This window comes from Poecilia mexicana, unplaced genomic scaffold, assembly GCF_051168715.1.
Source record: "Poecilia mexicana isolate PSO_F unplaced genomic scaffold, ASM5116871v1 scaffold_15, whole genome shotgun sequence".
NCBI lineage: Eukaryota > Metazoa > Chordata > Actinopteri > Cyprinodontiformes > Poeciliidae > Poecilia > Poecilia mexicana.
The window spans coordinates 6,645,455-6,672,316 of NW_028263384.1; the positions used below are offsets into that span (position 1 = coordinate 6,645,455).

At 39.9% G+C, this 26,862-nt stretch overlaps 3 protein-coding genes across 4 annotated transcripts; all 3 read left to right on the forward strand.

The window, feature by feature from the left end:
• Positions 1-5,984: 5,984 nt before the first annotated feature.
• On the forward strand, positions 5,985-11,792 carry tlx1 (T cell leukemia homeobox 1). Its single transcript, XM_088012975.1, has 3 exons — positions 5,985-6,566; positions 8,006-8,243; positions 9,902-11,792. The coding sequence occupies exons 1-3, from the start codon at positions 6,104-6,106 to the stop codon at positions 10,110-10,112; spliced, it is 912 nt and encodes a 303-aa protein (XP_087869101.1). The 5' UTR covers positions 5,985-6,103; the 3' UTR covers positions 10,113-11,792.
• Positions 11,793-17,372: 5,580 nt separating this feature from the next.
• Positions 17,373-18,935, forward strand: sdhaf4 (succinate dehydrogenase complex assembly factor 4). The gene is made up of 3 exons (XM_014984893.2): positions 17,373-17,541; positions 17,666-17,776; positions 18,633-18,935. The coding sequence occupies exons 1-3, from the start codon at positions 17,463-17,465 to the stop codon at positions 18,740-18,742; spliced, it is 300 nt and encodes a 99-aa protein (XP_014840379.1). The 5' UTR covers positions 17,373-17,462; the 3' UTR covers positions 18,743-18,935.
• A 635-nt stretch (positions 18,936-19,570) lies between these two features.
• cep68 (centrosomal protein 68) lies at positions 19,571-26,672 on the forward strand. Of its 2 annotated transcripts, none has more exons than XM_014984890.2 (8): positions 19,571-19,900; positions 21,820-22,080; positions 22,330-23,319; positions 24,352-24,523; positions 24,604-24,749; positions 24,846-24,968; positions 25,305-25,401; positions 25,500-26,672. In XM_014984890.2, exons 2-8 carry the CDS (start codon positions 21,868-21,870, stop codon positions 25,661-25,663), a joined length of 1,905 nt encoding a protein of 634 aa, XP_014840376.2. In that variant the 5' UTR covers positions 19,571-19,900; positions 21,820-21,867; the 3' UTR covers positions 25,664-26,672. The 2 variants fall into 2 exon arrangements, with proteins under 2 accessions (XP_014840376.2, XP_014840378.2); XM_014984892.2 differs by having other exon boundaries at positions 19,572-19,900; positions 24,607-24,749.
• Positions 26,673-26,862: the final 190 nt, after the last annotated feature.

Consider the following 26,862-nt stretch of genomic DNA (forward strand, 5'->3'; position numbering starts at 1 on the left):
GCCGACCTTCTCCAAATCTGCAAAACACATGTAGACATGACCTCATGGTCTCTGCAGAGTTTTTTTTTTTTTTTTTTTGCTCTGTAATTCCACACCCAGGGATCAAAAATTCAACAACCACTTGGATCGCTTCTGTAACACCTTAGATCAAATCCAGGTCTCTAGGGCTGATGTCCTGCAACTTTTTGATGTGTCCCTGCTTCCACACGTCTCAATCAAAGGACTGAATTACTTCCTCAGTTATGCAGTCAAGCTTTCCAGAGTACTGCTAACCTGATTATTTAACTTAGGTGTGTTGAATAAAAGGCAAATCTAAATCCTGCAGAACACCTCTGCCCTAGAGTATGCTTTTCCACAGAGGCAGAGAATGCAATCCCTCAATAGTCAGAAGAGACTCTCCATTTGTCTTTCTCACAAACAAATGTAAGAAAGACATTTGTTACCACCACAGTCTACCATACCACTAATGTTGTCTTTGTCCTCCTTGGTGATTGAAGAGATCTTTACACCCAGCCCATAAGTCCATAGTATTTCCGCTTGAATAAAATTTCACTTACAGCTCAGTCTGGGCTTTGTTCACTTCACTTGGATTCCTTCCGGTAAAATTTCTAGGAAGCAATAGTTACTCAACCCTCTGTACGAAGCAAACGGCGTTGAACAAGGTACTGGGTTATACCAGGCGAGGGAGGTGCCAAATTCAGCTCTGATAAACTATCAGTGGTAATCACAGGGACTTTGTAAAAATTACATTGTCTGAACTGAGCTCTAACACTCTCGTGCTGGTCATCACAAAATGGGCATTATTTTCCCAATGTTTTCAGCACGTTGTGAAAAATCTGATAATGTAATTAATTGTTGAAAAGGGAAACTGGCACATCCTGTCTGTTGGGTACGATTAAATGTGAGCGTCATAATACTCATCCAAACATCTACAGTTTCTTTTCAACCAAATTTAGTCCATTTAATGCCAGTTTCCTTAAATCTGTGCTTATTTTCTTTTCACTTCACTCTTTGTGTTGGTAAATTTCTCCTCTTTCACTCTGCCTCCTTATTCACTCACTGGCTTCCATCAATCACCTGAAAATGGGACTTCTGGAAGTCCTTGACTTTCACTTGATAAGTGCTCTGATAGGGAGCTGTCAGTCACACAGTGGGAAGGAAAACAGTAGCCCTCGGTCTCGGTGAGGAAAGCCCAACCCCAGTTCTGATGTTTTCCAAATGAAATAGCGACCAAACATATCAAGTATCCAATGTTAGTATTGGAGCAGAAAAGAAAAGAATATATTTGTGTGTGTGTGTATATATATATACTTATGTATTGTGTGTGTGTGTGTGTGTGTGTGTGTGTGTGTGTGTGTGTGTGTGTGTGTGTGTGTGTGTGTGTGTGTGTGTGTGCGTGTGTGTGTGTGTGTGCGTGTGTGTGTGTGTGTGTGTGTGTGTGTACTTATGTACAGATAATTCAGTTTAATTATGGACTTTAATAACTGGACTTGATAAAGTACTGTAGGAGTGCAAGTTATTTAGAAATCTTATACTTCAGTGGCCTGTAATGACTAAATAATTTCTGTTATTGTTCCTATTCTCTGAACAGTCAGGGTTTTTAAACCCTGATTGTCTTTTTTATGTGCTTTGACATGTCTAGAGTGACATTCAGAGAGATGAAGAGCTCTTATGTGCAGTTCTGGGAAGGCTTCCTCACCGCTGTTTTGGTTTAACCCAAATGGAAAATTAAATGTCCGAAGAGAGCAGAAAGAGTTGTGTGGAGTCTTTACAAACAATGCTTTTGCTACTTTTGTTAGAAATGATCTGACTGGATGACAAAAAAACCATCAGAATCCAAATGCTACCTTTGGCATTAGCCAACAAATCATCCTGATGTTCAGCTCTTCATATCAGCACCCCAGACTCACCGTTCTTTTGACCCAGTGTGACACTGTGACCTGAATATTAACTATGCAGAGATACTGGTTTAGTTTAGCACCTTTACTAAAAACTATTTTGGTGAAAAACTGTGACGGAAGTACATAATTTCTGTATTTATAGATTTTTGGACAGCTATTGAGAAGGAAATTTCCATCTGCTTTACGCAGAAAATCTGATCCCACAGCAGCACATGCACTGCAAAAGTGTCTGGCAATGTAGTATTCTTGTACTTATTTGTAACTAACTGGATTCGTGAATAAACTAAACCCAAAATAAGTCCTTCAAAGATAACATTTAATTGTAATTGTGATGGGATATTCCACAAAACAGAACTCATAACCGGTAAAATAGGCGAATTACACTAATATACCAGAGTGATGCATGAGTTTTAATAGTTGTGATGTCAGCATCTGACAAACAGAGCGGCAGACCGCAGCAAACTACCAATCCAGCCAAGTTCCCTGACAGTGTGACGACCACTCAGTGTAAAATGAAGTAAATGAATAAGGACATGATCAGACTGAATCAGTGTTAACCAAATGCCAATATTGTTTAACCTCAATTAACCCGACTGATTCCACTTTGTCATGATTTAACATAAAAGAAGTCAAACTGGAATGGTATGTGTAAGAGCCTGAAGTCATGTGAAGTATACTCTGCAGGTTGTGGAAGAACTTTGGCCCAATTTTCTTCCAGGTGCTGCTCCAGTTCATCGAGGCTTCCAGACATTCATTCCCTCACAGCTTCCCGCCACAACATTTCAAATCAAGTTGACGTCTTGGACTTTGACTGTAACACATTGTTTTCATTTTCTGACACTTCGTCAAAGATGGAAAAACAATTCCAAATCATCAACCCTCCACCGATGTGCTCGAAAGTCGATAAGGCACTTCTGTCAAAAGGACGTGTTGTGTCTTCTCCAGAATTGGAGGTCTGCATCTTTTCCAAACATTCTTACTTTGGTCTCATCTGTCTGTCTAGAGCAGTGTTTTCCAATCCTGGTCCTCAAGGCACATTACAGCACATGTTCCAGATGCATCCCTGCTGTAATACACCTGACAGAGATGATTGCAGGTCAGTAAGTCCTGTTGCCTTATTGTTTTAGAAAGAAGAGACTTTCTCCTTCCATCCTTACAAGCAGTCAAACTGGTTCAGCATTTTCCGAATTTGCTGCATTGAATTTTAACATTCAGCCACTAACACCCATAAGAGATGGAGACCTAGAGTTGTTGTTTTTTACGCTGCATTTGTTTGAGATGAGGTTGCTCGGACCACAACTAGGAAGGTTGTCAACTGTGCAAAATCTTTTGCACTTGTGAATAATCTTTCTTTCTGTAAAATTATGAATGCTAAACTTTAAACCTGTGGAAACACAAAGGATGTACTTAGTTTTGGACAGAGGCTATGTTGTTTTCACTTCATTTCTCTACATAATGACATGAATGTCTTTTTCACACCTGAGGACAGATTTTAAACAAATCTTGAAATTGGTTAAGAACAGAGCATATTTATGATGGCTTGATACATACGAACTTGAAATTGAGAGATAGTACATCTCATTTGTTTTTGTTGTTTTATATAACTGTAACTTGCAATGTAAAAGACAACAAACTTAAGTCAGAACTTAAGCTGAGATGTGAATAATTTTGTCATTTCAGCGTGGCATCGCCCAATTTAGGCGGTTCCAAGAGGCTACGTAAACCTTAAAACAATATTTAGAGCATACGATTTTAATTTATGCATCTTTATGAGCTGGTGGAGTGCTTTGGCTATTTAATATGTGATACACGCCGGAAGTGCAGCCAGACTTTCTGGTGTAACAATCGCAACGCGTGAATGAATTTGATGTGGCTCGTAAAGTAGGATTTGAGACTGACATCAGCAGATTCGCGTGTAGTAGCGTTTACTGACTTGTGTGTCTGTGCTAAGGAAAAATAATATTTTTTTAAAAAAGTGTGTCTACTGATGGAATTAGTTTTGCTCCAAATATACTGGACTGAGTGATATTAGATATTAAAATATTAGAGCAGAGCTTTTATATTTTGTGACTTGTATGGAATCTGTGAAGGGGTGCCTGTGAGTGACGAAGAAATATTCGCAAGTACTTTTTTTCGGACAGAGGTATACAGATTTGGTTTGCACTATTTTGGTTTGGGTCATTTGGACAAAACTATAAGTGTAAGATTTTTTTTAAGTGTGACTCAAATTATACAACTTTTGCTTACTTAAAAATTGGAAGAGGTGTAACTGCTTTGTTGTATTTGTGAAAGCTTACATACAAATCCCCTTGGATTTTTCTCTCTAACTTGAACTTCACAGTTACACAACGTTTGTAACAAAAAAAAAAAAAAAAAAAACCTCCATGCATGTCATTCTGAGCTGAATCTGACCGACAAACTTTGGAGCTCAACAGGATTTAAAGCGTCCCGGTAAAATCGAATTACCGTCATGTTTTAAACGAATAAAACCGGTTCGTCGTTGAAATGAATGTTATCGATTATGCAGAAGATAGATGGTAAACACCAGCTGATTGTCTTATACTGCATGATTGCATTTCATATCCCTCCTGTCCTACGTCTGAACCGAGGGCTCCGTGCACCCATTGGCCACCGGCGGCATTAAAATTTGATGTTACTCAGTAGGCCAATGAGAAGGTTTCAGACTGTATCAAATATTAATATGTAAGTACCCCCAGCGTTAAGTAATGAAGTCCCAGCGGCGTTCATTGGCAAGAGAAAATCAATGAGGCTTTCGGTTTAATTTTTCATTTAATTGTTTGGCTTTTCAGTGGGCTGCTGCACGTTATTTATGATCAACTGTTCACAGTATTATCTCCTTCGATATAACGAAGTTGCGAAAACAACCGCAGATCAGCATTCCGTGACGCGTTTGAAATCTCACCATTTTATTTATTTATTTATTTATTTATTTATTTATTTATTTATTTATTTATTTATTTTCTGAACAGATCCCAGGGAGGTTTGGGTTCGGAGAAAATAGAAGGAGAAGAGGGAAAAAAGACGAAAACAAAGAAAATCCATGAGGAGTAGATCGGTGTTTGCAGCCGTGTCATCCCTCTAAACATGAATTAATAATAGCGTTACATCTCCAGCAATAAGGCGCATTAAGAGCCGCTCATTTTTCATCTGTACGCAGTCTGGAACATTTCAGCTAAATTGGCCGTTTTATTATAAAGTAAAAGATTTTTTTTATATGAACCAAAGTCAAAATTGCTTAAAATGCACTGTTTTAGTGCATTTAGCTTTATTATTTCTTTAATGGCAGTATAGGCTCCTGTTTTTGGTTTTAACTTAACCATTGCGTTGTAATTATTAATTACACACTTTGAAGCTGCAATTAATGTGAATCAGTATGCAAATGTTATTACTTTTATAAATTGGAACATGTCTCTTTAGAAAATGACCAAAAAAAATTCGCAGCTTAGAAAAAAAATTACTCTCAGAGATTAATTCGGCATATTTTTTTCCATTCAGTTTTGTAAAATCTTATAAACTATTTATTTATTTATTTATTTATTTGTTTGTTTGTTTATTTATGTGTTCGTGTGGGGCAGGGAGGGGGCATTTGTTTTGGGAAATAATGGGATCTGCATATTTCAGCTAATGCTGCCCAAATATAGCTTAACCTTAAAATACTCTAACCATAAAAATCTAATCCGTACATGTTCATTTGTCTGAGGGTTGGAATTTGCAGAAGCAGAAAGTGCTTAGAAAGAGCAAAAATGTTAGAAAATGAACTTTACAGACTGTCCACCCGATGAAAAGAAAAGAAAAGAAAAGAAAAGAAAAGAAAAGAAAAGAAAAGAAAAGAAAATCTTAAAAGATAATAAAATGTCAGATTCTCGACAGATGGGAGGAAAATAGTAGCATTAAAAAATAAAATGGGCCTTGTGTATGAGGGGGTGGGGGTGACTTGGGGAGTGTATCGACTTAAGGCTGAGAAGCTCTCAGAGTTTGCAGGCCGTGCAGGACGTCGTGCTGTCTCCTTGGCAACTTGATTGATGGCCCTGCACAGCAGAGGGTTGGGGGAGGGAGGGAAGGGGTACAGGGGAGCCCACAGAAAGACGCGCGCGCCGTTCCTCGCAGCCAGATAACAAGCAGCAGGTCCAGTGAGAAGCAGCGCGTGGGCCACGGGAGCCGACGGGAGCGCATCGAGCGCCATGGATCACATCGGGATCCTGGGGGCGCATCTGCAGCAGCACGCGCACGTGGAGCCCATCAGCTTCGGCATCGACCAGATCCTGAGCAACGTGGAGCAGAGCTGCATGCTGGGCTCGAGGATGCCCGAGCCGGACTACGGTCACCCAGCGTACAACGGCGGCGCCGGGGGAGTGGGAGGCTTCGCGTGCGGCGGTGGCGGCGGCGGCGGCGGCGGATACAACAGCACCGCCGGATCTTGTGGGATGGCGTCTCTCGGGGGAGCTTATCACATGAACATGAGCGTGAACATGAACGGGACTAACATGAGCTCTTCCGGGGTCATCCGCGTCCCCGCGCACCGGCCTCCTCTCAGCGGCGGCTCCGCGGTGCCGCCTCCCGCTAGCGGCGGTGTCGGCAACCTGAGCGCGCTCACCTTCCCGTGGATGGAGAGCAACCGACGCTACACCAAAGACAGGTTCACAGGTATTTATTATTATTATTATTATTATTATTATTATTGTTATTATTATTATTATTATTATTATTATTATTATTATTATTATTATTATTATTATTATTATTAAGTAGACTTTAGGACAATTTGAAGCCTGGCTGTTGCCATTACAGGCCCTCATGCAAAGCAACTATGTTTTGTTTTGTTTTGTTTTTTCGTTTAGCAAAATAAGAATTTGTGAAATAATAACTTTTTCATCATGTTAAAGCAATCTCGCACATTTTTAGAATATCTTATACTACGAAATATTTACAGATGTAAATATTTTTAATTATTGGTCACATAAGATGCGGTCGCTGCTTCCTCTTGGAGCTGTCTCTTTGGTCCCACTGCTCTTTCTGCCATCCTGTTGCTGCTTTTGTTCTGCTCTCTCTGTGCACCAGTGGAGCTCCCGGATCAACAGCGCTGAGGCTGTCATGGTTTTTAATGTCTTGTAAATGTATCAAAGTAAGAAAAAGACATCAGTAGGAGAAAAGAAAATCATTGCAACCAAAACAAAACACGAATAAAACAGACTTTAACCGATAGAGTCTGTTAAAGTCTCTGAAAACCCTAAATGTTTTCAAACATTTAGGGTTTGATTAAAGTTCTTACGTGAACTTTAATCGATATTTTTCATTAGAAATAATATTTTCTATTTGAAAGTCTTTTAAGTTTATATATATAGTTTGTCCTATATAGCAAAAAATAAGAGCTGGTTTATGGCTGTAATAAAAAGTCAGCTGTAAACGTAAATTGATAAGAGACATGATATGTAGAATAATAATAATGATGATTAAAAAAAACATATAAGTTGGCAAGTACAATGTTTCCTTGACAACCAGCTGCGATATGCCTTTAGTTTATCAGCTGGTTAGTTTGACTGTAGCTCAATCTTTAAGGTTAAGATGTAATCTTCTTTCTCCTTCGTCACACAAACATTTTAAGCTGATTTCCAATCCAGCACATACCGCTTAGTTAAAATACTTCATTTGTTCATTCATATTTGCATTTTTTTTCCTCTCACTGAACCCCAAATCAAACTATACATATTTTTTTTATTATACAGTAAACTGTGAATACCTCTCACGTTTTTGAAAGTTCTGAGAAAATGTCTTAAACCATTAAATCATAGAATATTTTATGTCATTTTATAGTTAATATAGGCAGCAGCCATTTTATTAAAGTATTAAACATCTCTAAAAATATATATGTTTTTTGGAATTTGTAACTATGTGATTAGACCATACTTTTACAAAGTTGATTACTTTTTTTTTTTATGGCTAAAATTTGATGCTCTTGTAACAGCTACACCTTTTGCTGTGCAGCTGTGTTTAGCTACCGCTTCTCTCCGCTCACTGTCTTCTTCCTGTCTTTGACCCTGCGTGTCCCGCTCTCCTGTCCCTTCCTGACCACCGTCCCCGTCAAGTCTCTCTCTCACCCCTCACTGTCACACGCCGTGTAGGTCACCCGTACCAGAATCGCACTCCGCCGAAGAAGAAGAAGCCGCGGACGTCGTTCAGCCGGCTGCAGATCTGCGAGCTCGAGAAGCGCTTCCACCGGCAGAAGTACCTGGCGTCTGCCGAGCGCGCCGCGCTGGCCAAGGCCCTGAAGATGACCGACGCTCAGGTCAAAACCTGGTTCCAGAACAGACGCACCAAGTGGAGGTGACTGCTCTCTTCACTCTCTCTTCCCTTATTTGACTCAAAACACCTTTTTTTCCGGAGCAGAGATGTTTTGTGCGGTATTAGTAAAAAGGCTTTCCAACCACGTGCGACAGTCTGGAGAGATTTAGATTTTTCCAGAACCGTGCCAGCAGTTCTGGACCCACGTAAAACCAAACTGGAGAATTAGTTTTCGTGGGTTATCACAGATTAGCACCCACATTTATCGCCTAGGACCAATTTTTCAGGTTTGCCGGTCCACCTTTAAGAAGCCGTTCTCATCTCTCTTTTTTTTCCCTGTCAAAATCTGACATTTTGTTTTTCTGTATGCGGTCCCTTTAGGTCTTTTTGTTTATGCATTATTCGTAAGCGGATCCCTGCTTTTTCAATTATTTTCTATATTTGTATAGAATTTTATTAGATCTTATTTTATTATTGATGCTATAAAATATCTGCTGTAATAAACTGTGGTCATATGACGAATAAATAATAGTCGTCTGTCAGCAGGAGGAGGCCGCTTATATTTTCTAAGATTTAGCCTGATTGACCAAAACCTGGATCAGAAACTAAATACATGAAAGTAGAATTAAATACAAATGTTTCAGGGTAAAAAAAATACATTAAAATAAAAGGTAATGTCTGTATTTATCTTTAGAATTACATATTTATGTTTAGCATTAAGCCTATATAGTCTATTATTTTTACATTATTGGTGCCCAGCTTTTAATTTTACATTACATTAAATGTGGTGCAAAGGAAGTAATAATATATATATATATATATATATATATATATATATATATATATATATATATATATATATATATATATATATATATATATATATTAAAAATGATTTATGATTAAAACAAAGTTGTTTTTGTTACTTGTGAAAAGGATTACTGATAAGACATTTTTTAACTCTATGATGGCTCCAAATGTCTGGATTGATCCTTGAACAAAGCAGACAGTTTAGATGTGATCATTTATGTTTTCTAATACAGTGGATAAAATACGTATCTGATACACTTACAGTTGAACCAGGAGTTTATATACTCTACATTAAACGACACATACTTTTTTTTATTTTTCACACTGTCTGATGTGAAAGCAGAATACATTTTTCCCATTTTAAGTCAAGTTAGAATTAGCAAAATATTTTCTATTTGCTACTTGCCAGAGTAATGAGAAAAAATTTTTGAGGCAATTTTTATTACTTTCTTCAACTTCATGCTAAGATTACTATGCCTTTTAACAATTTGGGGCTTTGGAAGCTTCTGACAGCTTTATTGGTAGCATCTGAGACTCACCTGTGTGTGTAATTTAAGGCACACCTGCTTTCTTGTGTTAACAGCACGGGAAAGTTGAAAGAAATCCTCCAACATATCAGGAAGAAAACTGTGGACTTGCATAAGTCTGGTTCATCCTGCATCTGGCAATTCCCAGATGCCAGAGAGTACTCTGTTCATCTATACAAACAATTATACTGCAAGTACAAAGAAGATGAGAATGTCCAGCTGTCATACCGCTGACTGATTGAATGATTGATTGAAGGTGTCAAAGCTCTGGTCCCGTCCCCCTCCTCCCAGTGTGCGGGCCCCGTGTCCCCACACCGCAGTCGGCTCTCTCTCCCTCACAGACTCTATTTGCTCTCCTTGCAGACGGCAGACAGCGGAGGAGCGGGAAGCGGAGCGGCAGCAGGCCAACCGTATCCTCATGCAGCTGCAACAGGAGGCCTTCCAGAAGACCATCAACCAGCCGGTAGCCCCCGACCCACTGTGCCTGCAGAACAGCTCCCTGTACGCCCTGCAGAACCTCCAGCCGTGGAGCGAGAACACAGCAAAGATCAGCAGCGTGTCAGCCTGCGAGTAAACCTCCACCTGGGCTTCTCCTTCGGGATTCAGTGACTGCTGCAGTGTGGTGGAGCAGCCGGATGCCTGCTGAGGACGTCCTGCCGTTGGACGTCCTGCCGTTGGACTCTGGTTCACGGCCTTTGCTCTTTCTGTCTCACGGACGCCGGTGCTGTTTGTCGATGGGCTCTCTCTCTCTGCACTTCTCCCATCAAATGGGGCCCACACGACGACATGTTGTGTTACAATTATTGCTATTAATATTCTTTACATGACTTTAAAAAAAATATTTTTATAAAAGTTTATACGACTGACTGAATAGGGCTTTGTCTTAGAGCGACACAAGTATTTATCGGCCTCGTTAATCGACTTTTTAACAGACTGCAGAATAACAAAGCACTTGTTTCAACAATCTTTTAGAAAGGAAGGGATGAAATCTTATTAACTGCGCGTTTAATTTACCTTCGAATCAACAGCTGCAGCCTGGAAATGGCGTTGTGTTAACTTTAAACGTTCCATCAAAGTCTTCACTTACAGTTGTGCTGTGTGACCCGGTGGCTGGCTGATGACTCTTAGCAATAAAAACTAACAATAATAATTTTCTCAGCACGTACAGTCAGGCATTGGAGCTATCACCAGCTTTTATGCGTGCAGCAGCCATGTTGGATTTATGGGTTGGTGTCTGACTGCTTGAATTCTTCTTTTTTCACTCTCTTTATTTTTGGAGTGTTGAAATGTTTCGTTGTCAGAAAAATCAGCTGAAAAATTATAAAGTTTTGGAAAATTGGGGGTTTCCGTCAACCCCCCCCCCATCTAAAAATCCAACATGGATTCTGTGCTTATGCAACACAGTGATAGATGCAGAACCAAGTTGTTTATTTGTACCTAACAGCTGAAATCCACTAATACTTGAGACCCCATCAAAAAACACTTAGAACTGTTTATTTTAATAATTGTAACACCAACTATATCTTAACATGTATTAACATGCATAACGGAAACCATTTTAGCAGACAGTAATATCTGCAGCCTTCCTTGTCTCCTCTGTTGAGGGTCGGTCCCAAGAAAAGTAAATGCCACTCCTGGATTGACTTGTTTTGCAAATGTCAGCCAATAGCATGTCGAGTAGAAATGTACATAGATATTTCAGCTTCCCAAAGATGCATTTTCTCTCTGTGTTGTATATCGAATATTTTCAATATGCTGCAGTGGACTGGCGACCTGTCCAGGGTGAACCCCGCCTCTCGCCCGCTGACCACTAGAGATAGACACCAGCACCCCTGGCCACACCCACATTAGGGATAAACATCTAAGATAATGGATGGATGAATGTTAGATATGTTCAACAAAATATTTTTTTCAGTAATTATCTGGAGTTACATTCCGCACAACAATTCACAAATAATGAAGCTTAACTAGGCAGAGTTCCACTGTATGCTACTGCAATGGTTCAGTTTAGTGAAAGCGTAGAAATACATTATCAGTAGTTTGTATTGCTAACAGCAGTTAGCTTGGTCACCGAGCACAACGAGTAGCGAATCGCTGACCTTCAACAGGAGCACACTTATACAGGATACAACCTCATTCCCTGACAAGAGTTTCTTCTTCCACGGTAACTGCAACTCCAACAGGAAGTCCTGAGATTTACACATCAAAATGACCAGCTTCAGTGGTCACTCTAATTGATATCTCGAGGCTGGATCATGGACCAAACTTCCCAGTACAAATAAGACACACCATAAAGAGGCAAAATATGACCTAAATAGTGAAATGTAATATATTGCACTTTGTCTAAAAGATGCATTTAAATGCAAATTACCACATTTTACTGTTTTTTTTTTCTTGTTAGCATTCTGGTATGTGCGTGCGTGTGTGTGTGTGTGTGTGTGTGTGTGTGTGTGTGTGTGTGTGTGTGTGTGTGTGTGTGTGTGTGTGTGTGTGTGTGCGTGCACGTGTGCATGTGTGTGTGCAGCCTGTGTATGTATGTGCACACACTCCCTTTCATTTGCATTATTTGGTGGATACTTGTTTCTATACAGAGCTGTGTGAAAACGTATTTCCGCCTTGCAGAATATTTAGGTTTCGCTTTTTGCTCCTCACATTTAAATGTCTCAAGTCATCAAACTAATTTGATATCAGAACCTGGATGATAACGTCCAGACTTTACCAGACCAACAATGTGAGAAAGGAGGGAACAAAACAAAAAGCACATATTGGACCCAAGCCTGACTACTGCTAGAATTGCAGGATGAAGAAATCACTTAAATAGAACCTGTCTGACGACATGAAGTAGGCCAAGAGATCTAAAGTCAGAGCAAGAGATGGAGCCCGGATGTAAAGAAGTTGAACCACAAATAACTTCAACTACTTTACAAGAGGAGATGAAAAATAACAACTACCAGTCTGAAAGGGTTTACAAAGGCGTTTCTAAGTCTTTGGTGACTCCAGAGAACCACACATTGTCCACACATGGAGAAAACATGGTCCAGTGGGTAGCACACCTGAGACAGGCTCCGAAGTCCTCCACTGTGTCTGCATCACAACATTTCTGCAAAGCAGAACGGATCAAAATGTATCCAAATGTAAAAGACTCGTTTACCACCAACATTTGACTGCAAGAGTGTAACACTCAGTTATTGGGCTTAGGGTGGAGTTACTTTTTCCACACAGGGTCGGGTTAGTTTGGATAGATTCTTTCCATTTAATGAAATCATTTTAAAAACAACTTTTTGTATGAACTCAGGTTACTGTTGTCTGATATTAACTTTTTTATATGTATATATGTACATATATATGCAAAATATGTAACTGCAACAAAAAAAAAGCAAAAACAGAAAAAAAAAATCTAAAAAGTTGCAAATACTTTTTTTCACAGCTCTGTGTGGCACCTACCATGTTTTATTATGAGCAGACAAGTCGAGGCAAATTCACGTCATGACATTATTTCTGACTCGACTGCGTAAACGCGCAAAAAAAAAAAAACGGCACATAGTAAGTCGTTTGTCACAGTAATCAAAAAAACTTGGCTGGTTAAGGTGGACCAATGCATTGTTATGTTTAAATAAAGAACAGTGACACCTTCCCGTCGTGTAAACCTTCAGTGGAAACATTTTGCCTTTTGCTTTTGTTTGTCTAGCTGTTGCTGTGCCTCACAAAGGTATGTGATGTGAACTTCTCCACATTTTCTCAGGTTAGGCAGTGTAGGAGTAAGCGAGCAAGAAATAAGGAGACAAAAGCCAGGAGGGTAAATGATTTATTTAAAGAAATAAAAAGAATATGAGGTTTGAAAGAGAGAGTAGAGAGGTTAGCAAAGAACAAATCCAGTCTTTTACAGTTTTTGACCAACTACGACCAGCTTCTTTGTCTTTGCTTGAGAACATCGTCCCCACAGCATCATCCTGCCACTCTCATGTTTCACCACGAGTTTATGATGTGTAATGAGCGTTGGACTTTTTTTTTTTCCTTTTTGCCACAGTGTTTTCCATGTAGGACAAAAATGCTTGAGATCGCATCTTTCCTCTCATTTTCTGTCGTCTCATGGTTTATGGTAAATTCCTCTGATTTTCTTAAAACAAGGGCTTTTGCATTGCCGCTCTTCACTGAAGACTAGATTTATGGAGTGCACTGCTAACATTTGGGCAGGTCCATAGATCTCCACAGCTTCTCTTGGATGCTCTCCTTGCCCAGCCTGTAGATGTCTGAAGTTGGTTCATCTTCATGTTCAGATGATGGACTGAACAATCGTTCTGTGAGATGTTCAAAGCTTGAGATTGTGTTTTAGACTTCAGCCCTGCTTTGATCTAATCTATCTATTCTGTCCCTTAGTCTCCTTAATGCAATAGCATTTATATTTCAATTAAATAACACACAAATGGAAAATGTTTACTGATAAGATGACTTCTGAAATAGAATTAGCTAAAGTTATAGAGCTCTATGAACCATAGTCAGTATCCTCTGTCGTCTCCACATCAGGACGGCTCAGAGTCCTTCAACCTTTTTCTCTCCATTTTGTCTCTACTTGTGTTCAATAAGGAAAGAAAACTCTAAACAAAAACTGTTGTCTTAATTACTCATCATTATCACTATTTTAAGATGTTCCAGATAAAATCTATGGCAGCCCAAACAAGTGGGGTTTTTTTGGGGTTTTTTTTTGTTTGTTTGTTTTTAATAAATAAGCTGTTTAGAAGAACAAATATAGAAAGAAAAATCAGAGATAATTTGTTTATGGAGCCAAATGTCTTCAACCTTTGAGCTGTCCATTCCTCTAAGGGGGCTGCAGGTCTGACCTCTTTCTTTTCTGTCCATGTTGCTAATTCATATATTTATGCGCAGCACTGAAAAAAATTAAAAACTGATGCCAAATCGCACCCTCACATATTTAGAATGTGAACAAAACAAAGGAGATGATTGTAGATTTCCAGGAGAAATAGGTATAAATCAAACTTTATTTCCGTCATGGGAGAAGAAGAGGAGGTGTTTGAGGAATATAAATTCCTGGTGTTCATTTGGACAACAGACTAGACTGGAGATGCAGCATTGAAACGTCTAAAAGAAGGGATGGAGCAGGCTTCTATGAGTCTGTTGTTGAGACTTTCAGCCATCTCTTCTGCCCTCATCTGTTGGGGCAGCAGCATCAGGACCAGGAACTTAAAAAGGCTCAACAACCTGATAAAGAATGTTCTGGTTCTGTTCTGGGGCCGACTGTGGAACCTGTAGAGATGATGATGCAAAGAAGGATTCTTCATAAAATCAAGTAAATTATGGACAACCCAGACCTTCCTACTTATGAAACTGTCGTAGGAAAACAACCTGTCTTTAGTCAGGGGCTTCTTCTAATTAATTTTTAATCAGACTGTTACAGGAGATCCTTCCTGTCCACCACCGTCTACAATAACACTTTGAATAAATGAGTTATAACAACATTTACTTTCCCTTTGGGATCAATAAATTATTTTTGAATTGCATCCGTTGTTGAGAAGGCCATGACCTTACAGAAGGAAATAGGTGAACTGAGGCAAGATTATGGTCAAATTCTGGCTCAGAATATAACTCAGATTGTTAAAGGCTGAACTGCTTCCTCCGTCACAGTTTCAGCTGACTGAGTGAAAAGGCTTCAGAATCATTCCTGGAATATGTTAAAAGTCCAGTACAGCGTTTACTAAAACCAGCAAGTTATCTTAAAGTTGCTTTTTTAAATGTGTGCCTTCTCTTATTTCCAATTCATCTGGCTTTTTACTGTCCTTCATTATGACCCTATACGCTATTAGTCTCCTGATGTTGTTTTTTGATGAACTCATGAAAAATTAATATTTTGGTGATGTCCGGCACTGGAAATTCATATTTTACTCCCATGCTATTTAAAAAAAAACTGCAATTTTGGAAAGGGAAACATCACTCTGGTCTTTCACTTCAAACCTGACAGTAAAATACATTCAGAGATTAAAGCCTGTTTTCCCCAGATTTTTTGAAATAAAGCTTGTTTTTTTTCCCCAACTGCTAACTTGAGACAGTAGCCATGTTCTTATTCCTCTGCTTCTTCAATTTTGCATTGCTGTTCTTTTCTGGAAGTAGCCAGTCACTCATGTGCACATATGTGCGTGTGCTCGTGTGTCCGTGCATGTGTGTGTGTGTGTGTGTGTGTGTGTGTGTGTGTGTGTGTGTAGGTGTGTGTGTGTGTGTGCATGTGTGTGCGTGTGTGTGTGTGTGTGTGTGTGTGGGTGTGTGTGTGTGTGTGTGTGTGTGTGTGTGTGTGGGTGTGTGTGTGTGTGTGTGTGTGTGTGTGTGTGTGTGTGTGTGTGTGTGTGTGTGTGTGTGTGTGTGTGTGAAGATATCCAGAAGGTTTCAGAGTGCTGATAGTTCTGAGTGGATGTTGAAACTCTCCTTTAAATTCCTCCTTAACTTTTCAGAAAGCTGCCTGTGTAATGTCAGCTTGCTTACACAAACACACACGCAGACACGCACAGTGTCTGTGTGTCACATACAGTTGTGTTATCGTGTCTTCTGAGTAGTTTACACTGACTACCATTCATTTTCTACAGCCTAGCCCTTAACCTTCCCCCTAACCATAACATAACCCTAACCGGTTCTAGTTTTACAATTAAAATCTAATTCTCACCATACTGCCAAACCTAACTAGAGCACAGTAGAACTGCAAAAAGAAGCGGGAACCAGGAAAAGGTTCTCACTTTCCATTAATGACTTCCCTCTGTTGGTATTTTGAAAGTGTTCCTCTATATGCGAGTGCACACAAACACCCTGCCTAACAGAGTGAGATTGAATGCCAAACGTTATTTAAAAAAAAAAAAAAAAAAAAAATGTATATAAAGAAAGGTTATCTGGTTTTCTTAAACTTAGCCAAACAAGCAAGAAAAATAATAATAAAAAAAGTAACAAAAATACAGAAAATGAAAAACACCCCATAATCCATAAGCTACAAAACCACCATGACAAAGTCAGAACAATATTCATCATTTATATAAATAACTTATTATATGAAATAATAATATTTGAGCTGTAAAACATGAAGCATTGAAGCTTTTCAGTCGTCTCAACATCTGATTGAGGGACGGAGGTCACGTACATCAAGATCTTGCAGATCAGACACGGAAAGTGTAAAAAAGATCTACTTCCGGTTACCAAGTTAAAGCTGGTTCAGCATTAATTATCATTGTGGTCATTAAAGGACACAAGCATTCTTTAAATCTAAGTTTTCTCTGGACTCATTTATAGATTTATTCATAGGTCAACATATTTCCATATGCTTGCTTGTTATTAGCTTATGTTATTTATTTTTATATTTAGGTCATATTTAAATCACAATATCACACTTATCCATATATTATTCGTTTTCATATATATTTTATATAATTTATATTATATTATATTTACTAATATTTAACACTTTGGATAAGAAATTTCTCCTTCGGAATCAATAAAGTATGTTCTATTCTATTCTGAGGTTAATTGACTTGTTTAAATTGCCCTCAGGCATGAGTGTGCATTTGTTTAATATTTATTTCTGTAGTTTGCGGTTATTTTTAATTTATTCATTATTTGCATCTCAGTTTTAACACTCTCAATCATCTTCCTCATAATCATCATCAATCTTTCACACCAACCTAACAGCACATTTCTGTTTAACATCAATTATTTTATTTAGCCCATAATTTGTTTCCATTTATTCTCATAAGAACATAGACTTTGTTTTGTTCGCCCCCTGCTGGTCGCTCAGTGACATTACAATAACTTGTCGCACATTGATGACTGTGTTGTTTTTACGTAAATACCGCGCTCCTCCGACAGTTGTATAACAGTCCCCAGAGCAGCTTAGGAGGGAGTTTCGGTGTGATTCTGTTCTATATTACCATCCAGCATGTCTTTTTTACGGTTATGTGTGTCAGCGAGCAGACGGGTCGTGTCTCGAACCCAGGCTGTGGGCTCGGTGTTTTCTGGTAGGTGTAGTAAGTCTGTCGGGCAGGGAGCTGTGTCAGTTTTCATAGAAGTTCGGGGAGACTGCAGGTTCTGATGTGAAAGCTGATGAAGTGCAGTAGTTTTTAGCATGTCGTCTTTGTCAAGGTTCTTCACGGTCAGCCAGCGGAGCCCTGAAGGACCAAGAGCCGCTGAAGAAAGCCAAAACCCCACAGGGTCGCTTCGATGCTCCGGAGAAGAGCGGAGATGTTCTAGAAAGTGAGAAACAGCCTGTTTGGTTGGTTCCCATCTTTTCAATGTCTTAGGCAGATGATGTCCAGCTCCTCTAAATTTGTTTTTGTTAACATGTGCATCTAATTATTGGTTCAATTAAATAGTTATAAAAAATAGTCAAAAAGAAAAACAATATCAACGCATTGTAAATCTTATAGAGGTGCCTTTTTATTTAATTTTCCCTTTCACTTTAAATCATTTCATTATTGATGTTCCTCGATCTGTTCCTGATGCATTTACTTCCTTATTTTCCACTCTCGTTTTGTTCTTTGTTTACTTAATTGTTCAACAGTCAAAATATCGATATAAACTTTGACCAAATTTTGTGAATCAATAATAAGTATCATCAGATTTGTTCTGTTTACTTTCACTATGATTATTTTACTGAGGAAACTACTTAGATCTAATTTTATTCTGCTACTTTTGAATATTATGATCTATATTTATAGTGAAAACGAAACAGATTTGTCAGCTAAATAAATATTGCATGATAGTATTCATTTAAAATGAATTTTAATCTAGAAATTAATTTTACTGTCTATGCACTGTACATTATCTAGGCTTTTGCATGAATAAGTTTTCTGTATTGAAAAGCAAAGTAATGGTCTGATTTTCTTAGAAACTCAATTTGTAGTTTTTACTAGCTTGGACAATATTTTGCTTTCTACATTTCTTTATTTAAATAGCAGCTATAGAAATTAAGAAAAAAAACTTCTTTAGCTCATGAAATATAAAAGTTTAGAACAAATAATGGAGAACGAGTGACAAAAAGCTACCAACATCCAGAGAGAAACCTGACATGGACAGAAGAGATCTTTACTGGTGTCTTGTGTTTCTGCAGAGTTTCCCGATGACGTAAACCCTAAAACCAAGGAGAAAGGTGGCCCTCGGGGTCCGGAGCCCACCAGATACGGAGACTGGGAGAGGAAGGGCCGCTGTGTGGACTTCTAGGGAAGTCTTCCAGTTTCCCGCCGTATGCAGCACTTTCAGAGGGACCTGGGAAGAGAGCCTGCTTTGCAGAAGAGACTGAGACCATGTGGTCGTGTAAATATTTACTGTATATGTGTGTATTCAGAACAATATGCTGACTTGGTGAACCTGATTCTCAGAAATGTAACTAAAGGACGATAAGGTCTGATCTTAACCTGCCTCGAGTGTTTGTTCTGACTCTTTGTCTCATGTTGGACTGGATCAACAATGACAGTACCCAGAATGCTCCACAACGCAGCAGTTCAGTGACAACATTCAGGTTCAGAAAACTTTCTTAGTCACAATCATTTGTAGCCTTCCAATCCATTTGTTTTATGCTAATTTATTTCTGAGATTTTTAAGTTCCAGGAAGTAATAAAGACACTAACAAAGATGATGCATCCGCATGACTTGATCTGAACCCTGAAGAAGAGACATGAGGGTTGTGTCTTCACTAAACTACTAGTCTCTTAGATGTTCTGCTGCTATAAAAAGAAAGAGGGACAAGCTGGACATTTACATACAAACCTAGAAGGTGTAGGAAAAGCAACAATAAAAATGAGAATGAGATAAAAGATAATTCATTAAAACATGGGGCAGCATTACTTAAAAACGGCAAATAAAATCACTGCATGCTGTGAATTCTGTTTTTCCGAGATGAAAAGGTTTGGAACCACCATGTCTTTTATAACTTATTCAGAAACTTGCCTAACCAGGGATGGAACTGCTACGGGTCTGAAGTCACATAATTCTGGGCTGGTGTGAGTGAAAAAGAAAAGAGACGGGTCTCCGTTATACATGCACTTGTACTTTTGTCCACTTGGGGGACTAAAGAGTAACGGTTTCCCGATAAAAATTGAAAGTGTATTTTCTGGTTCCATCACTAATGTTAGAATTACTGACTGTAATTGTTAGAGTATTGTTTCACCGAGCGTATCTGGTCAATTTATAAGTTTTTCATTATATGAACACGTTAGTACTGTTGTGAGGGGAAGGCTGTGAGAGAATGAGGCGTGTTTGTGGCGGACAGCGGTAGCAGACAGAAAGAAACGGAAGCTCGGAGACGAGCTGCGGAGGAAGGAGGCTGATAGCGGCGACAGCTACCGAGAAGAAGGCCACAGCAGCTGGACGACACAACAGGTAAAATCCCTGAGCTCTGTGCTGGGTGGTTAAAAATGGCTGCAACAGCTTCACTTTCTCCTCTCTTTCTTTGTTCACTTTTCGATGTGGTCTCTATGAGAGACTTCCGCTAAACGCCTCGTTGTGGACATTATCAAGCGTCAGACAACTTCTAAAAACAGATGTGACGAAGATTATTGATATTTGTTATGACCAAAGAACGGACAAATGTTCCCTTTGTGTGGGTTAGTGGCATCGCTTGGTACCGGGGTGTCGTCCACAGTGCAAGTTTCTGGGGAGGAACAAAGCCACAGATGGTTCTAAACACACACACACACACACACACACACACACACACACACACACACACACACACACAGCTGTGGGAAGTCCTGTTTGCAGTAAACTAACAACATCCTAAAATCATGACCTTGAGCATACAGCCGGAGACCGTGGAATTATTCAAAAATAATAATCAATTGGAAAACGTCAAGAATACACAGAACAAGAATTTAAACCAAACCTGAATAGACACAAAAACCAGAAGAAGATACTAATTGTTTAACGTTTTTACCAGTGTCACTGAGAAGTAGTTCACATGATGAGCTCAGCAGATGTGCAGTTCCACCAGGTATTTGCTAATTGCTGCTGCTGCTAGTCTGAAGGAGTGGTGTGGGTGAGTCACTGGTGAGTGCTCTGTGAAGCAGAAGCTCAGCTCCAGGGAGCAGTTTCGAAAAGGAAGCATTTGGTTAACCACTCGATTTTTGCACCCAGAATGGCTTATAGGTGAGATTCAAGGATTGATAATCTGAAACGTGTAGCACAGACAAAACCTTTTCACAGTTCTGTAATTGTTACTGTCATTGAATAAAGTTTACTGAGCAGATCCTCGTAATTTCTAGTAATTTCTAGTGTTTCTAGTAATTAGTCCTTCCTATCTGTTACCGCTGGGCTTATGAAACTAAAACTGTCGAGCCAGTCAGGCATTTGAATCACAGGAGCATTCCAGCCAAAGGGCAAATTTGACATTTAAACTCAGACTTGACCTGCATCTTCAGCAGTCAGGATAAATGTTGCATTTATCAGATGTTGGAAATTTCAAGTTCAAAGCCAGTAAAAGTCAAATTTAGAAAATCAGAACTTCACAATAAGCCCAACATCGAACTCAGGCACCACAGATAATAGAAATTTCACAATAAAAATTGTAGAAATTTCAGTGTTTTTTGACTGTTTTGTTCTTTGCCTCTGGTGTAGTTAAGACCATTTTGCTTCATGGTTTGAAAGAATTGAAAAGTCGGCACGTGTCTAGAGATGAGTTTGTTATTCCCTCATGTATTCAGTTCCATGTTGACAGAGATGTACAAAGAAAACACGCTCTGATGACAGTTTCATACATTTCGTGCTTACTCGATTTTTCTCATTTATGCATCACACTATGTATTAGTGGGAAATCCACGCAAGTCTTTGTAGCTGTTATCCCTGTTCTCCATGTCTGAACACATTGAGTCCGTGATCGTGTTAGTGGATCCATTGGGCAATCAGGATTCTTCCTGGTTGGTGCAGTGAACATGCAGTTTTAATGAGGCCAGTTAGGTGAGTAACAACATATCATTACAGCGTCTGGACCCATCAGGAGGTTCAACCGGCCTGCTGCTTAGTGACTCCACAGAAACACAAAGACTCACAGAAGTTCTTGTAACTTGCAGTTTGTATCCCAGCTATATTTGAAAGGCTCCACATCACAATCCTTCATGTTTTCCAGCTGAGCCTCAGAGAGACTCTAGTGGCTGGTCAGTGTATTTTTTCTGATCAGATCTTGTAATTATTGAAGCATTTTTTTTAAACCCTGATTCAGTATTGTTAGGAATCTGGAAAAATCCATACTTTAATCTGGCTTAGATTTAATTTCATTTCCAAATTTGCTTTTGTTCTCATTACAGGAACCCTCAGCATTTCTGTTCTCAGGTGAAAGCAGACAGTGATGGAGGATGCATCTCTCAACACTTAAGCGCAGCAACGCATTCTTAGCTGCACAAGATGGTGGTAGAGAAGAAGCTGAGGCAACAGTCAACGGGGAGCACCATAAAAGTGTGACCATAGCACCCAAGACCCACTATATGACAGACAGACATTATGTGCAGAGAAAGCCCCTGTTCACTGAAGAGCATCGTGTGTCCATCTTAAAGAAACTCCCAGAAATGGTGAGTTGGGGAAAATATTTTCATTACTCTACATTTCATTCTAAGTTCAGTGTTTATTGTATGAAGTATAGCTCACTATTAAGGTAAATATGCATGTATTAATTTGAGATAAATCATTAAAATGCTGTTTCCTTTATCCAAAGTGTGTATGTATATATATATATATATATATATATATATATATATATATATATATATATAACTAAATATAATACCATACCCTCAAACTTATACTTTGACGTCTTTCAGGAGGAGCCTTCTGGACTCACCATGAAGCAGTGGGTCAACCCACCACAGACGCATGGCCTCTCTCTAAGGGACCTCTCACTTCCCACAGCCTCTGGAGAAAAACCCAGTTCAACCTCGATTGTTCCAGAACGGTGCCACAGAGAACCCACTTCAGGATTAACGTTCCATGGCAGATCAGCTCAGCGAAGCTTCTCCAGCTCAATTCTAGAGGTTCAGAGCATAAATCCTCCTCTGAGGCCACAGCTGACCTCCACAGTTCTCAACCCAACCTACATGCCACGCTCACGCCACCCCAGAATAAGCCAAGCCCACTTGAGATCGAAGGAAGGGAGTGGCGTAGAAGGGACGAAGACGAGTTCTTCAGCGGTGAACTCTGAGTGTTGGTATCAGGTGGACTATTGGGCCTGTGCCATTCCAAAAGCTTTGCCTCCTTCTCCAGACAGAAAGTCTGCTGCCTGGAACCCAAACAAAGAATATGAGGCGCTGCTGGACTACACCTACCCTTTGAGACCAGGACATGTCAGCAGGGAATGGAACTCCACTGAGCTGCAAGAAGACTATCTTCTAAGAACTGAGCCCAACATGAAGGACTCAGGAATCGAGTTGGACCACTTGTGCAGCTCAGCCAGCCTGTCAGGGTTTGAACCCTCTGAGAGTGGAGGAGGAAGGAGCCGAGACAGAAGCAGGTCACCTGACCCGCAGGTGTTCCTCGCATCCTCGGATGTTCCCCCCTGCAGTACACCGCTCTCCATTGCCAATCTCACCAGTTTGTCTGTGGACAGTTTGGACTGCACCAGGGACAGAGCTGGAAGCGATCAAAGCAGGAATGGCGACGACTATCAACACCATGCAGAAGCCGCCTCCTCGTCCACTGCTTTCATCCGTTCCGCTAATGTTCTCCCACGGTCCAGGTGGATTGGTGAAGAGGTGGACGAGGAGTTCTGGCCTCTACCAGAGCAGCTGAAGGAGCTGCAGCAGCTGTCCAGACAGGTCAGTCCAGCTGCTTCATGTGTAGGGTTTAATCTAAAACGACAAATTTCCCTAAATATGCAATCATACACACAGCGGAAACCGTATCAATATTATCACAGAAGTCCACAGCCTTCCAAGGTTGGGCGATATGCAAACTTCTCCCAGCTGATATTTGTCAGTGTAAAAAATGGCATGGGTGATATATTTACACAAGTGAGATTTGGACTTTTTTTTTTTTTTTTTAGTATAACAGAAAACATTTGTTCTTAAAAAAGCAACAACCATGGAAAGGCGCAGTCTATCATGGATGGCTAATAAATTTGTCCAATTGCCCAATCTTAGTTTCCCCCAGTGCATTATAAGCCTGGCGGGCACCCAGGCTTTCCTTGTGCCCCCACCAGGCTAAGCATTGCTTATTTATTTAAGTCTTTTTAAAATGTTTGCAGTTTTTAAAACTTTATAGTTTGTGTTCAGATATACATTTTCCAATCATTGAATAACTGATTATCAAGTGATATTTTCATGTTTCCTGTCAACTTTAAACAGTTTTTAAGTCAAAAACACAACGGGCTGCTGGATGAATGACTGACCTAGAGCCCAACCACCGGGCTTAGCAATTTTTCTGGAGGAAACCTTGAAGTCATTAACTTTGATTAGCCACACCTTTTTACCACACCCAGGCCTATCACAATCAGACTTGCAAAATCAAGAAACCATTTAAGTCGAACCTTTCTGGCAACATGATGCAGCAGCGTTTCCCATACCATTATCCAAACCCAAGAAGATCATGACATATTGTACTTGTAGGTGTTAACAGTTAATGTTACTGATTTTTGTCAGCCTTCCTAGGTAACGCCAGGTGATGTCGTGAGCTATTTCCGTCCCTACATGGTCTATTTAAAAACAGAAAAGGAAAATTATACTTTTGTGAAAGCAGAAGAAGAAGAGTACATCAGATGATTAAAAGACAGTAAACACAGTTGTCATTTTTAAAGTAAGTGACGGAGCATAAAGTTGGGTACATGTTGTGGTTTTTGTCTTTTGGAGAAGGTGCGGGAGGTGGCGGCCCAGATAAGTCCGCCTGCGACAGCCCCCTGTGCATCTCTTGACCGGGAAGCCACCTCCACGCTGCCCTCCATCACCTCTTCACAGAAAACCCCAGAGACTGCAAAGGACAAACAGGATGGATGTGAAGGAACGCAGCACTGTGCAGCAGAGACAGGTATTTATTTCCTTTCCATATCTCGCTACACACATTCTTCTTTTCATCACCCACCTGTTCTCACTTGTGTTGTTTCTCAGCAGCCAGCGGCGGCAGGGAATCTGAGGCTTTGAGGAGCAGCGGCGGTGTGAGGGGGCAGCTGAGTGTGACGGGGGTCAGGGAATGTTTGCTGAAGCAGCTGTGTGACGGCCAGGAGCAGAGCGACTCTCTGATCGAACACATCCAGGTAGGAACAAGCTGAGCTGGATGCCAATCAGTGCATTGATGGCAGACGGTAAACGGTGAATGGTGTGTGTGTGTTTTTTTGTTTTTTTTCCCCCAGCTGTTCTGTTCACAGCTAGAGCTGCTCATCCAGCAGCTGTATTGCCTGTCACAAAGCATGGAGAGGATTGCTGCTCCTGCAGGGGACTTCGTCAGCGTGAAGTCATCACTGGCCGATTATCAGGTAACAAATAAACCTCCCAAAATGTTCACAATGGTTAATCAAAAAAAAATAAATAAAAATTCCTCATAGCTTTGGTTTTCTCAGGATTCAGAGCTGTCTGTAGAGAACAGAAGAAGCAGTTAAAATTTGATGCCTATTCTTAATCTTTTAATTGAAGCGCAAGGGAAAAGCTTGTTAAAAAGTCTGGTGCAATGGCAATGAGCCAAAATTGGTATCAGCTGGTCAAAGCTTTACAAACAACAGCAATTGAAAATCTGCTCCGAGTGTCCCATCTGTAGTAAGAACCCAAACCATAAGTTACAGCTTCATGCGATCTACACTCTGATTTATTTTTAGAGCTTTCAGAAGGAGTTGAGCAGCCATCAACCTCTGACATCTTGCGTCCTCCGTGCTGGACAGCATCTTCTGAGCTGCATCAACAGCACCTCTCCATGTCAGTGATGTACATGATAGATGTATATGAAAAAAGTGACTAATATTAAATGTTCCTCCAGAGTCTGACCCTAGTATGTCCCATCTTTTTGTTTTCAGTTTTAAAAGACACTCTGCTGCTTATCGAGAAACAGACCGGAGCTCTACAGAATCACTCGGACCACGTTTTCTCCTCCATTCTGTCCGCTATGGACTCCCTGGCTCTGCCCACTCACCACAGTCCTACTCAGCTGAGGGAAGAGAAGAACTCTGCTGGAACCTAATAAGTCCAGTTTGTGGACGGACCACGAGAAGTTCTGACACTAGTATTTAAAGTGACATTCTTAGCCTCATGACTGCCTCCAGTTCAGACCAACCACTGACTGTTTCCCTGGTCAGCTGTTTAAAGCAACTTCAGCTCCAGACATCCATCGGCTGTTTTCCAGGTTTCCCAGTCAGGTTGAAGACACTGCAAGAGTTGCTCTCAAGCTTCTCATAGTGTATCCAGTATGTTTCAGAAATCATATAAGGTCATATTCAATGAATGAGAATATTATTGAAAAGCTCATGGGCTTCAGTTACTCAATGCACAAAAAAGTTTCAAGGTTTCTGCTAGAAAACTTGCTAAGCCTAGTGGTTGGGCTCTAGGTCAGTCATTCATCCAGCAGCCTGCTGTGTTTTTGAGTTAAAATATGTTTAAAGTTGACAGAAAAAATTAAAATATCACTTGATAATTATGTGTTATTGAAAGATTAATACCTGAACACCAACTATAAAGTTTTAAAAATGCAAACATTTTAAAAAAGACCTAAATAAATAAGCAATGCTTAGCCTGGTGGGGGGACAAGTAAAGCCTGGTGGCCCGCCAGGCTTAGAATACACTAGGGGAATCCCTGAATTACTTTTCAAGCCTTTGTTTCTGTTAGTTGAGATTTCGTGCTTGCTTACAGCTAATAAATACACAACATTTAAGATTAAAAGATCACATCTTAATGAAGAATAATACCTGCTTAAAGGTTGCTTAAAAGGTACTTCTAATCTGACAAACTCATCAGAATGCACCTTTCTTATTTATTGAACATCACTGAACAGTCGGTCCAGTTTGACCTAGTATCGTCTCCTCCTTGTGAGACACGCCTCCAGATGAACTTAATCAAATAATCCTGAAGCTTCTTGTCTCATTAAACAGCTCCAAGGTTACTGCATTTTCATTGTGTCATATTGTCACATGGTACTGGAAGATATGTTAATAAATAAAACATTTTTAGGATTGTGATTTTATTTATAAACCAAGTCAAGTGCCAGGGTTTATAATTTCCATTTTGACCTGTCTGACGTATGAATGATGTGTTTAGATGCTCTGAATGATGAGTTTCAACACTTCCAGTCATACTCACCACCCTCCCACATCCCCTGGTAAGGTGTGTGTAGAGTCTTAAAATAAATTCATTATGTACTTCAGCAGTGCAATCTCAACCTCGAA

Coding starts and splice junctions, on each gene's coding strand:
- tlx1 (XM_088012975.1), top strand. CDS start 6,104: ATGGATCACATCGGGATCCTGGGGGCGCATCTGCAGCAGCACGCGCAC. Junction 6,567..8,005: donor CACCAAAGACAGGTTCACAG/GTATTTATTATT, acceptor GTCCCCGTCAAG/TCTCTCTCTCACCCCTCACT. Junction 8,244..9,901: donor AACAGACGCACCAAGTGGAG/GTGACTGCTCTC, acceptor CTCTCCTTGCAG/ACGGCAGACAGCGGAGGAGC.
- sdhaf4 (XM_014984893.2), top strand. CDS start 17,463: ATGTCTTTTTTACGGTTATGTGTGTCAGCGAGCAGACGGGTCGTGTCT. Junction 17,542..17,665: donor TGTGGGCTCGGTGTTTTCTG/GTAGGTGTAGTA, acceptor GTCTTTGTCAAG/GTTCTTCACGGTCAGCCAGC. Junction 17,777..18,632: donor GAGCGGAGATGTTCTAGAAA/GTGAGAAACAGC, acceptor GTGTTTCTGCAG/AGTTTCCCGATGACGTAAAC.
- cep68 (XM_014984890.2), top strand. CDS start 21,868: ATGCATCTCTCAACACTTAAGCGCAGCAACGCATTCTTAGCTGCACAA. Junction 22,081..22,329: donor TAAAGAAACTCCCAGAAATG/GTGAGTTGGGGA, acceptor GACGTCTTTCAG/GAGGAGCCTTCTGGACTCAC. Junction 24,750..24,845: donor CTCTGATCGAACACATCCAG/GTAGGAACAAGC, acceptor TTTTTCCCCCAG/CTGTTCTGTTCACAGCTAGA.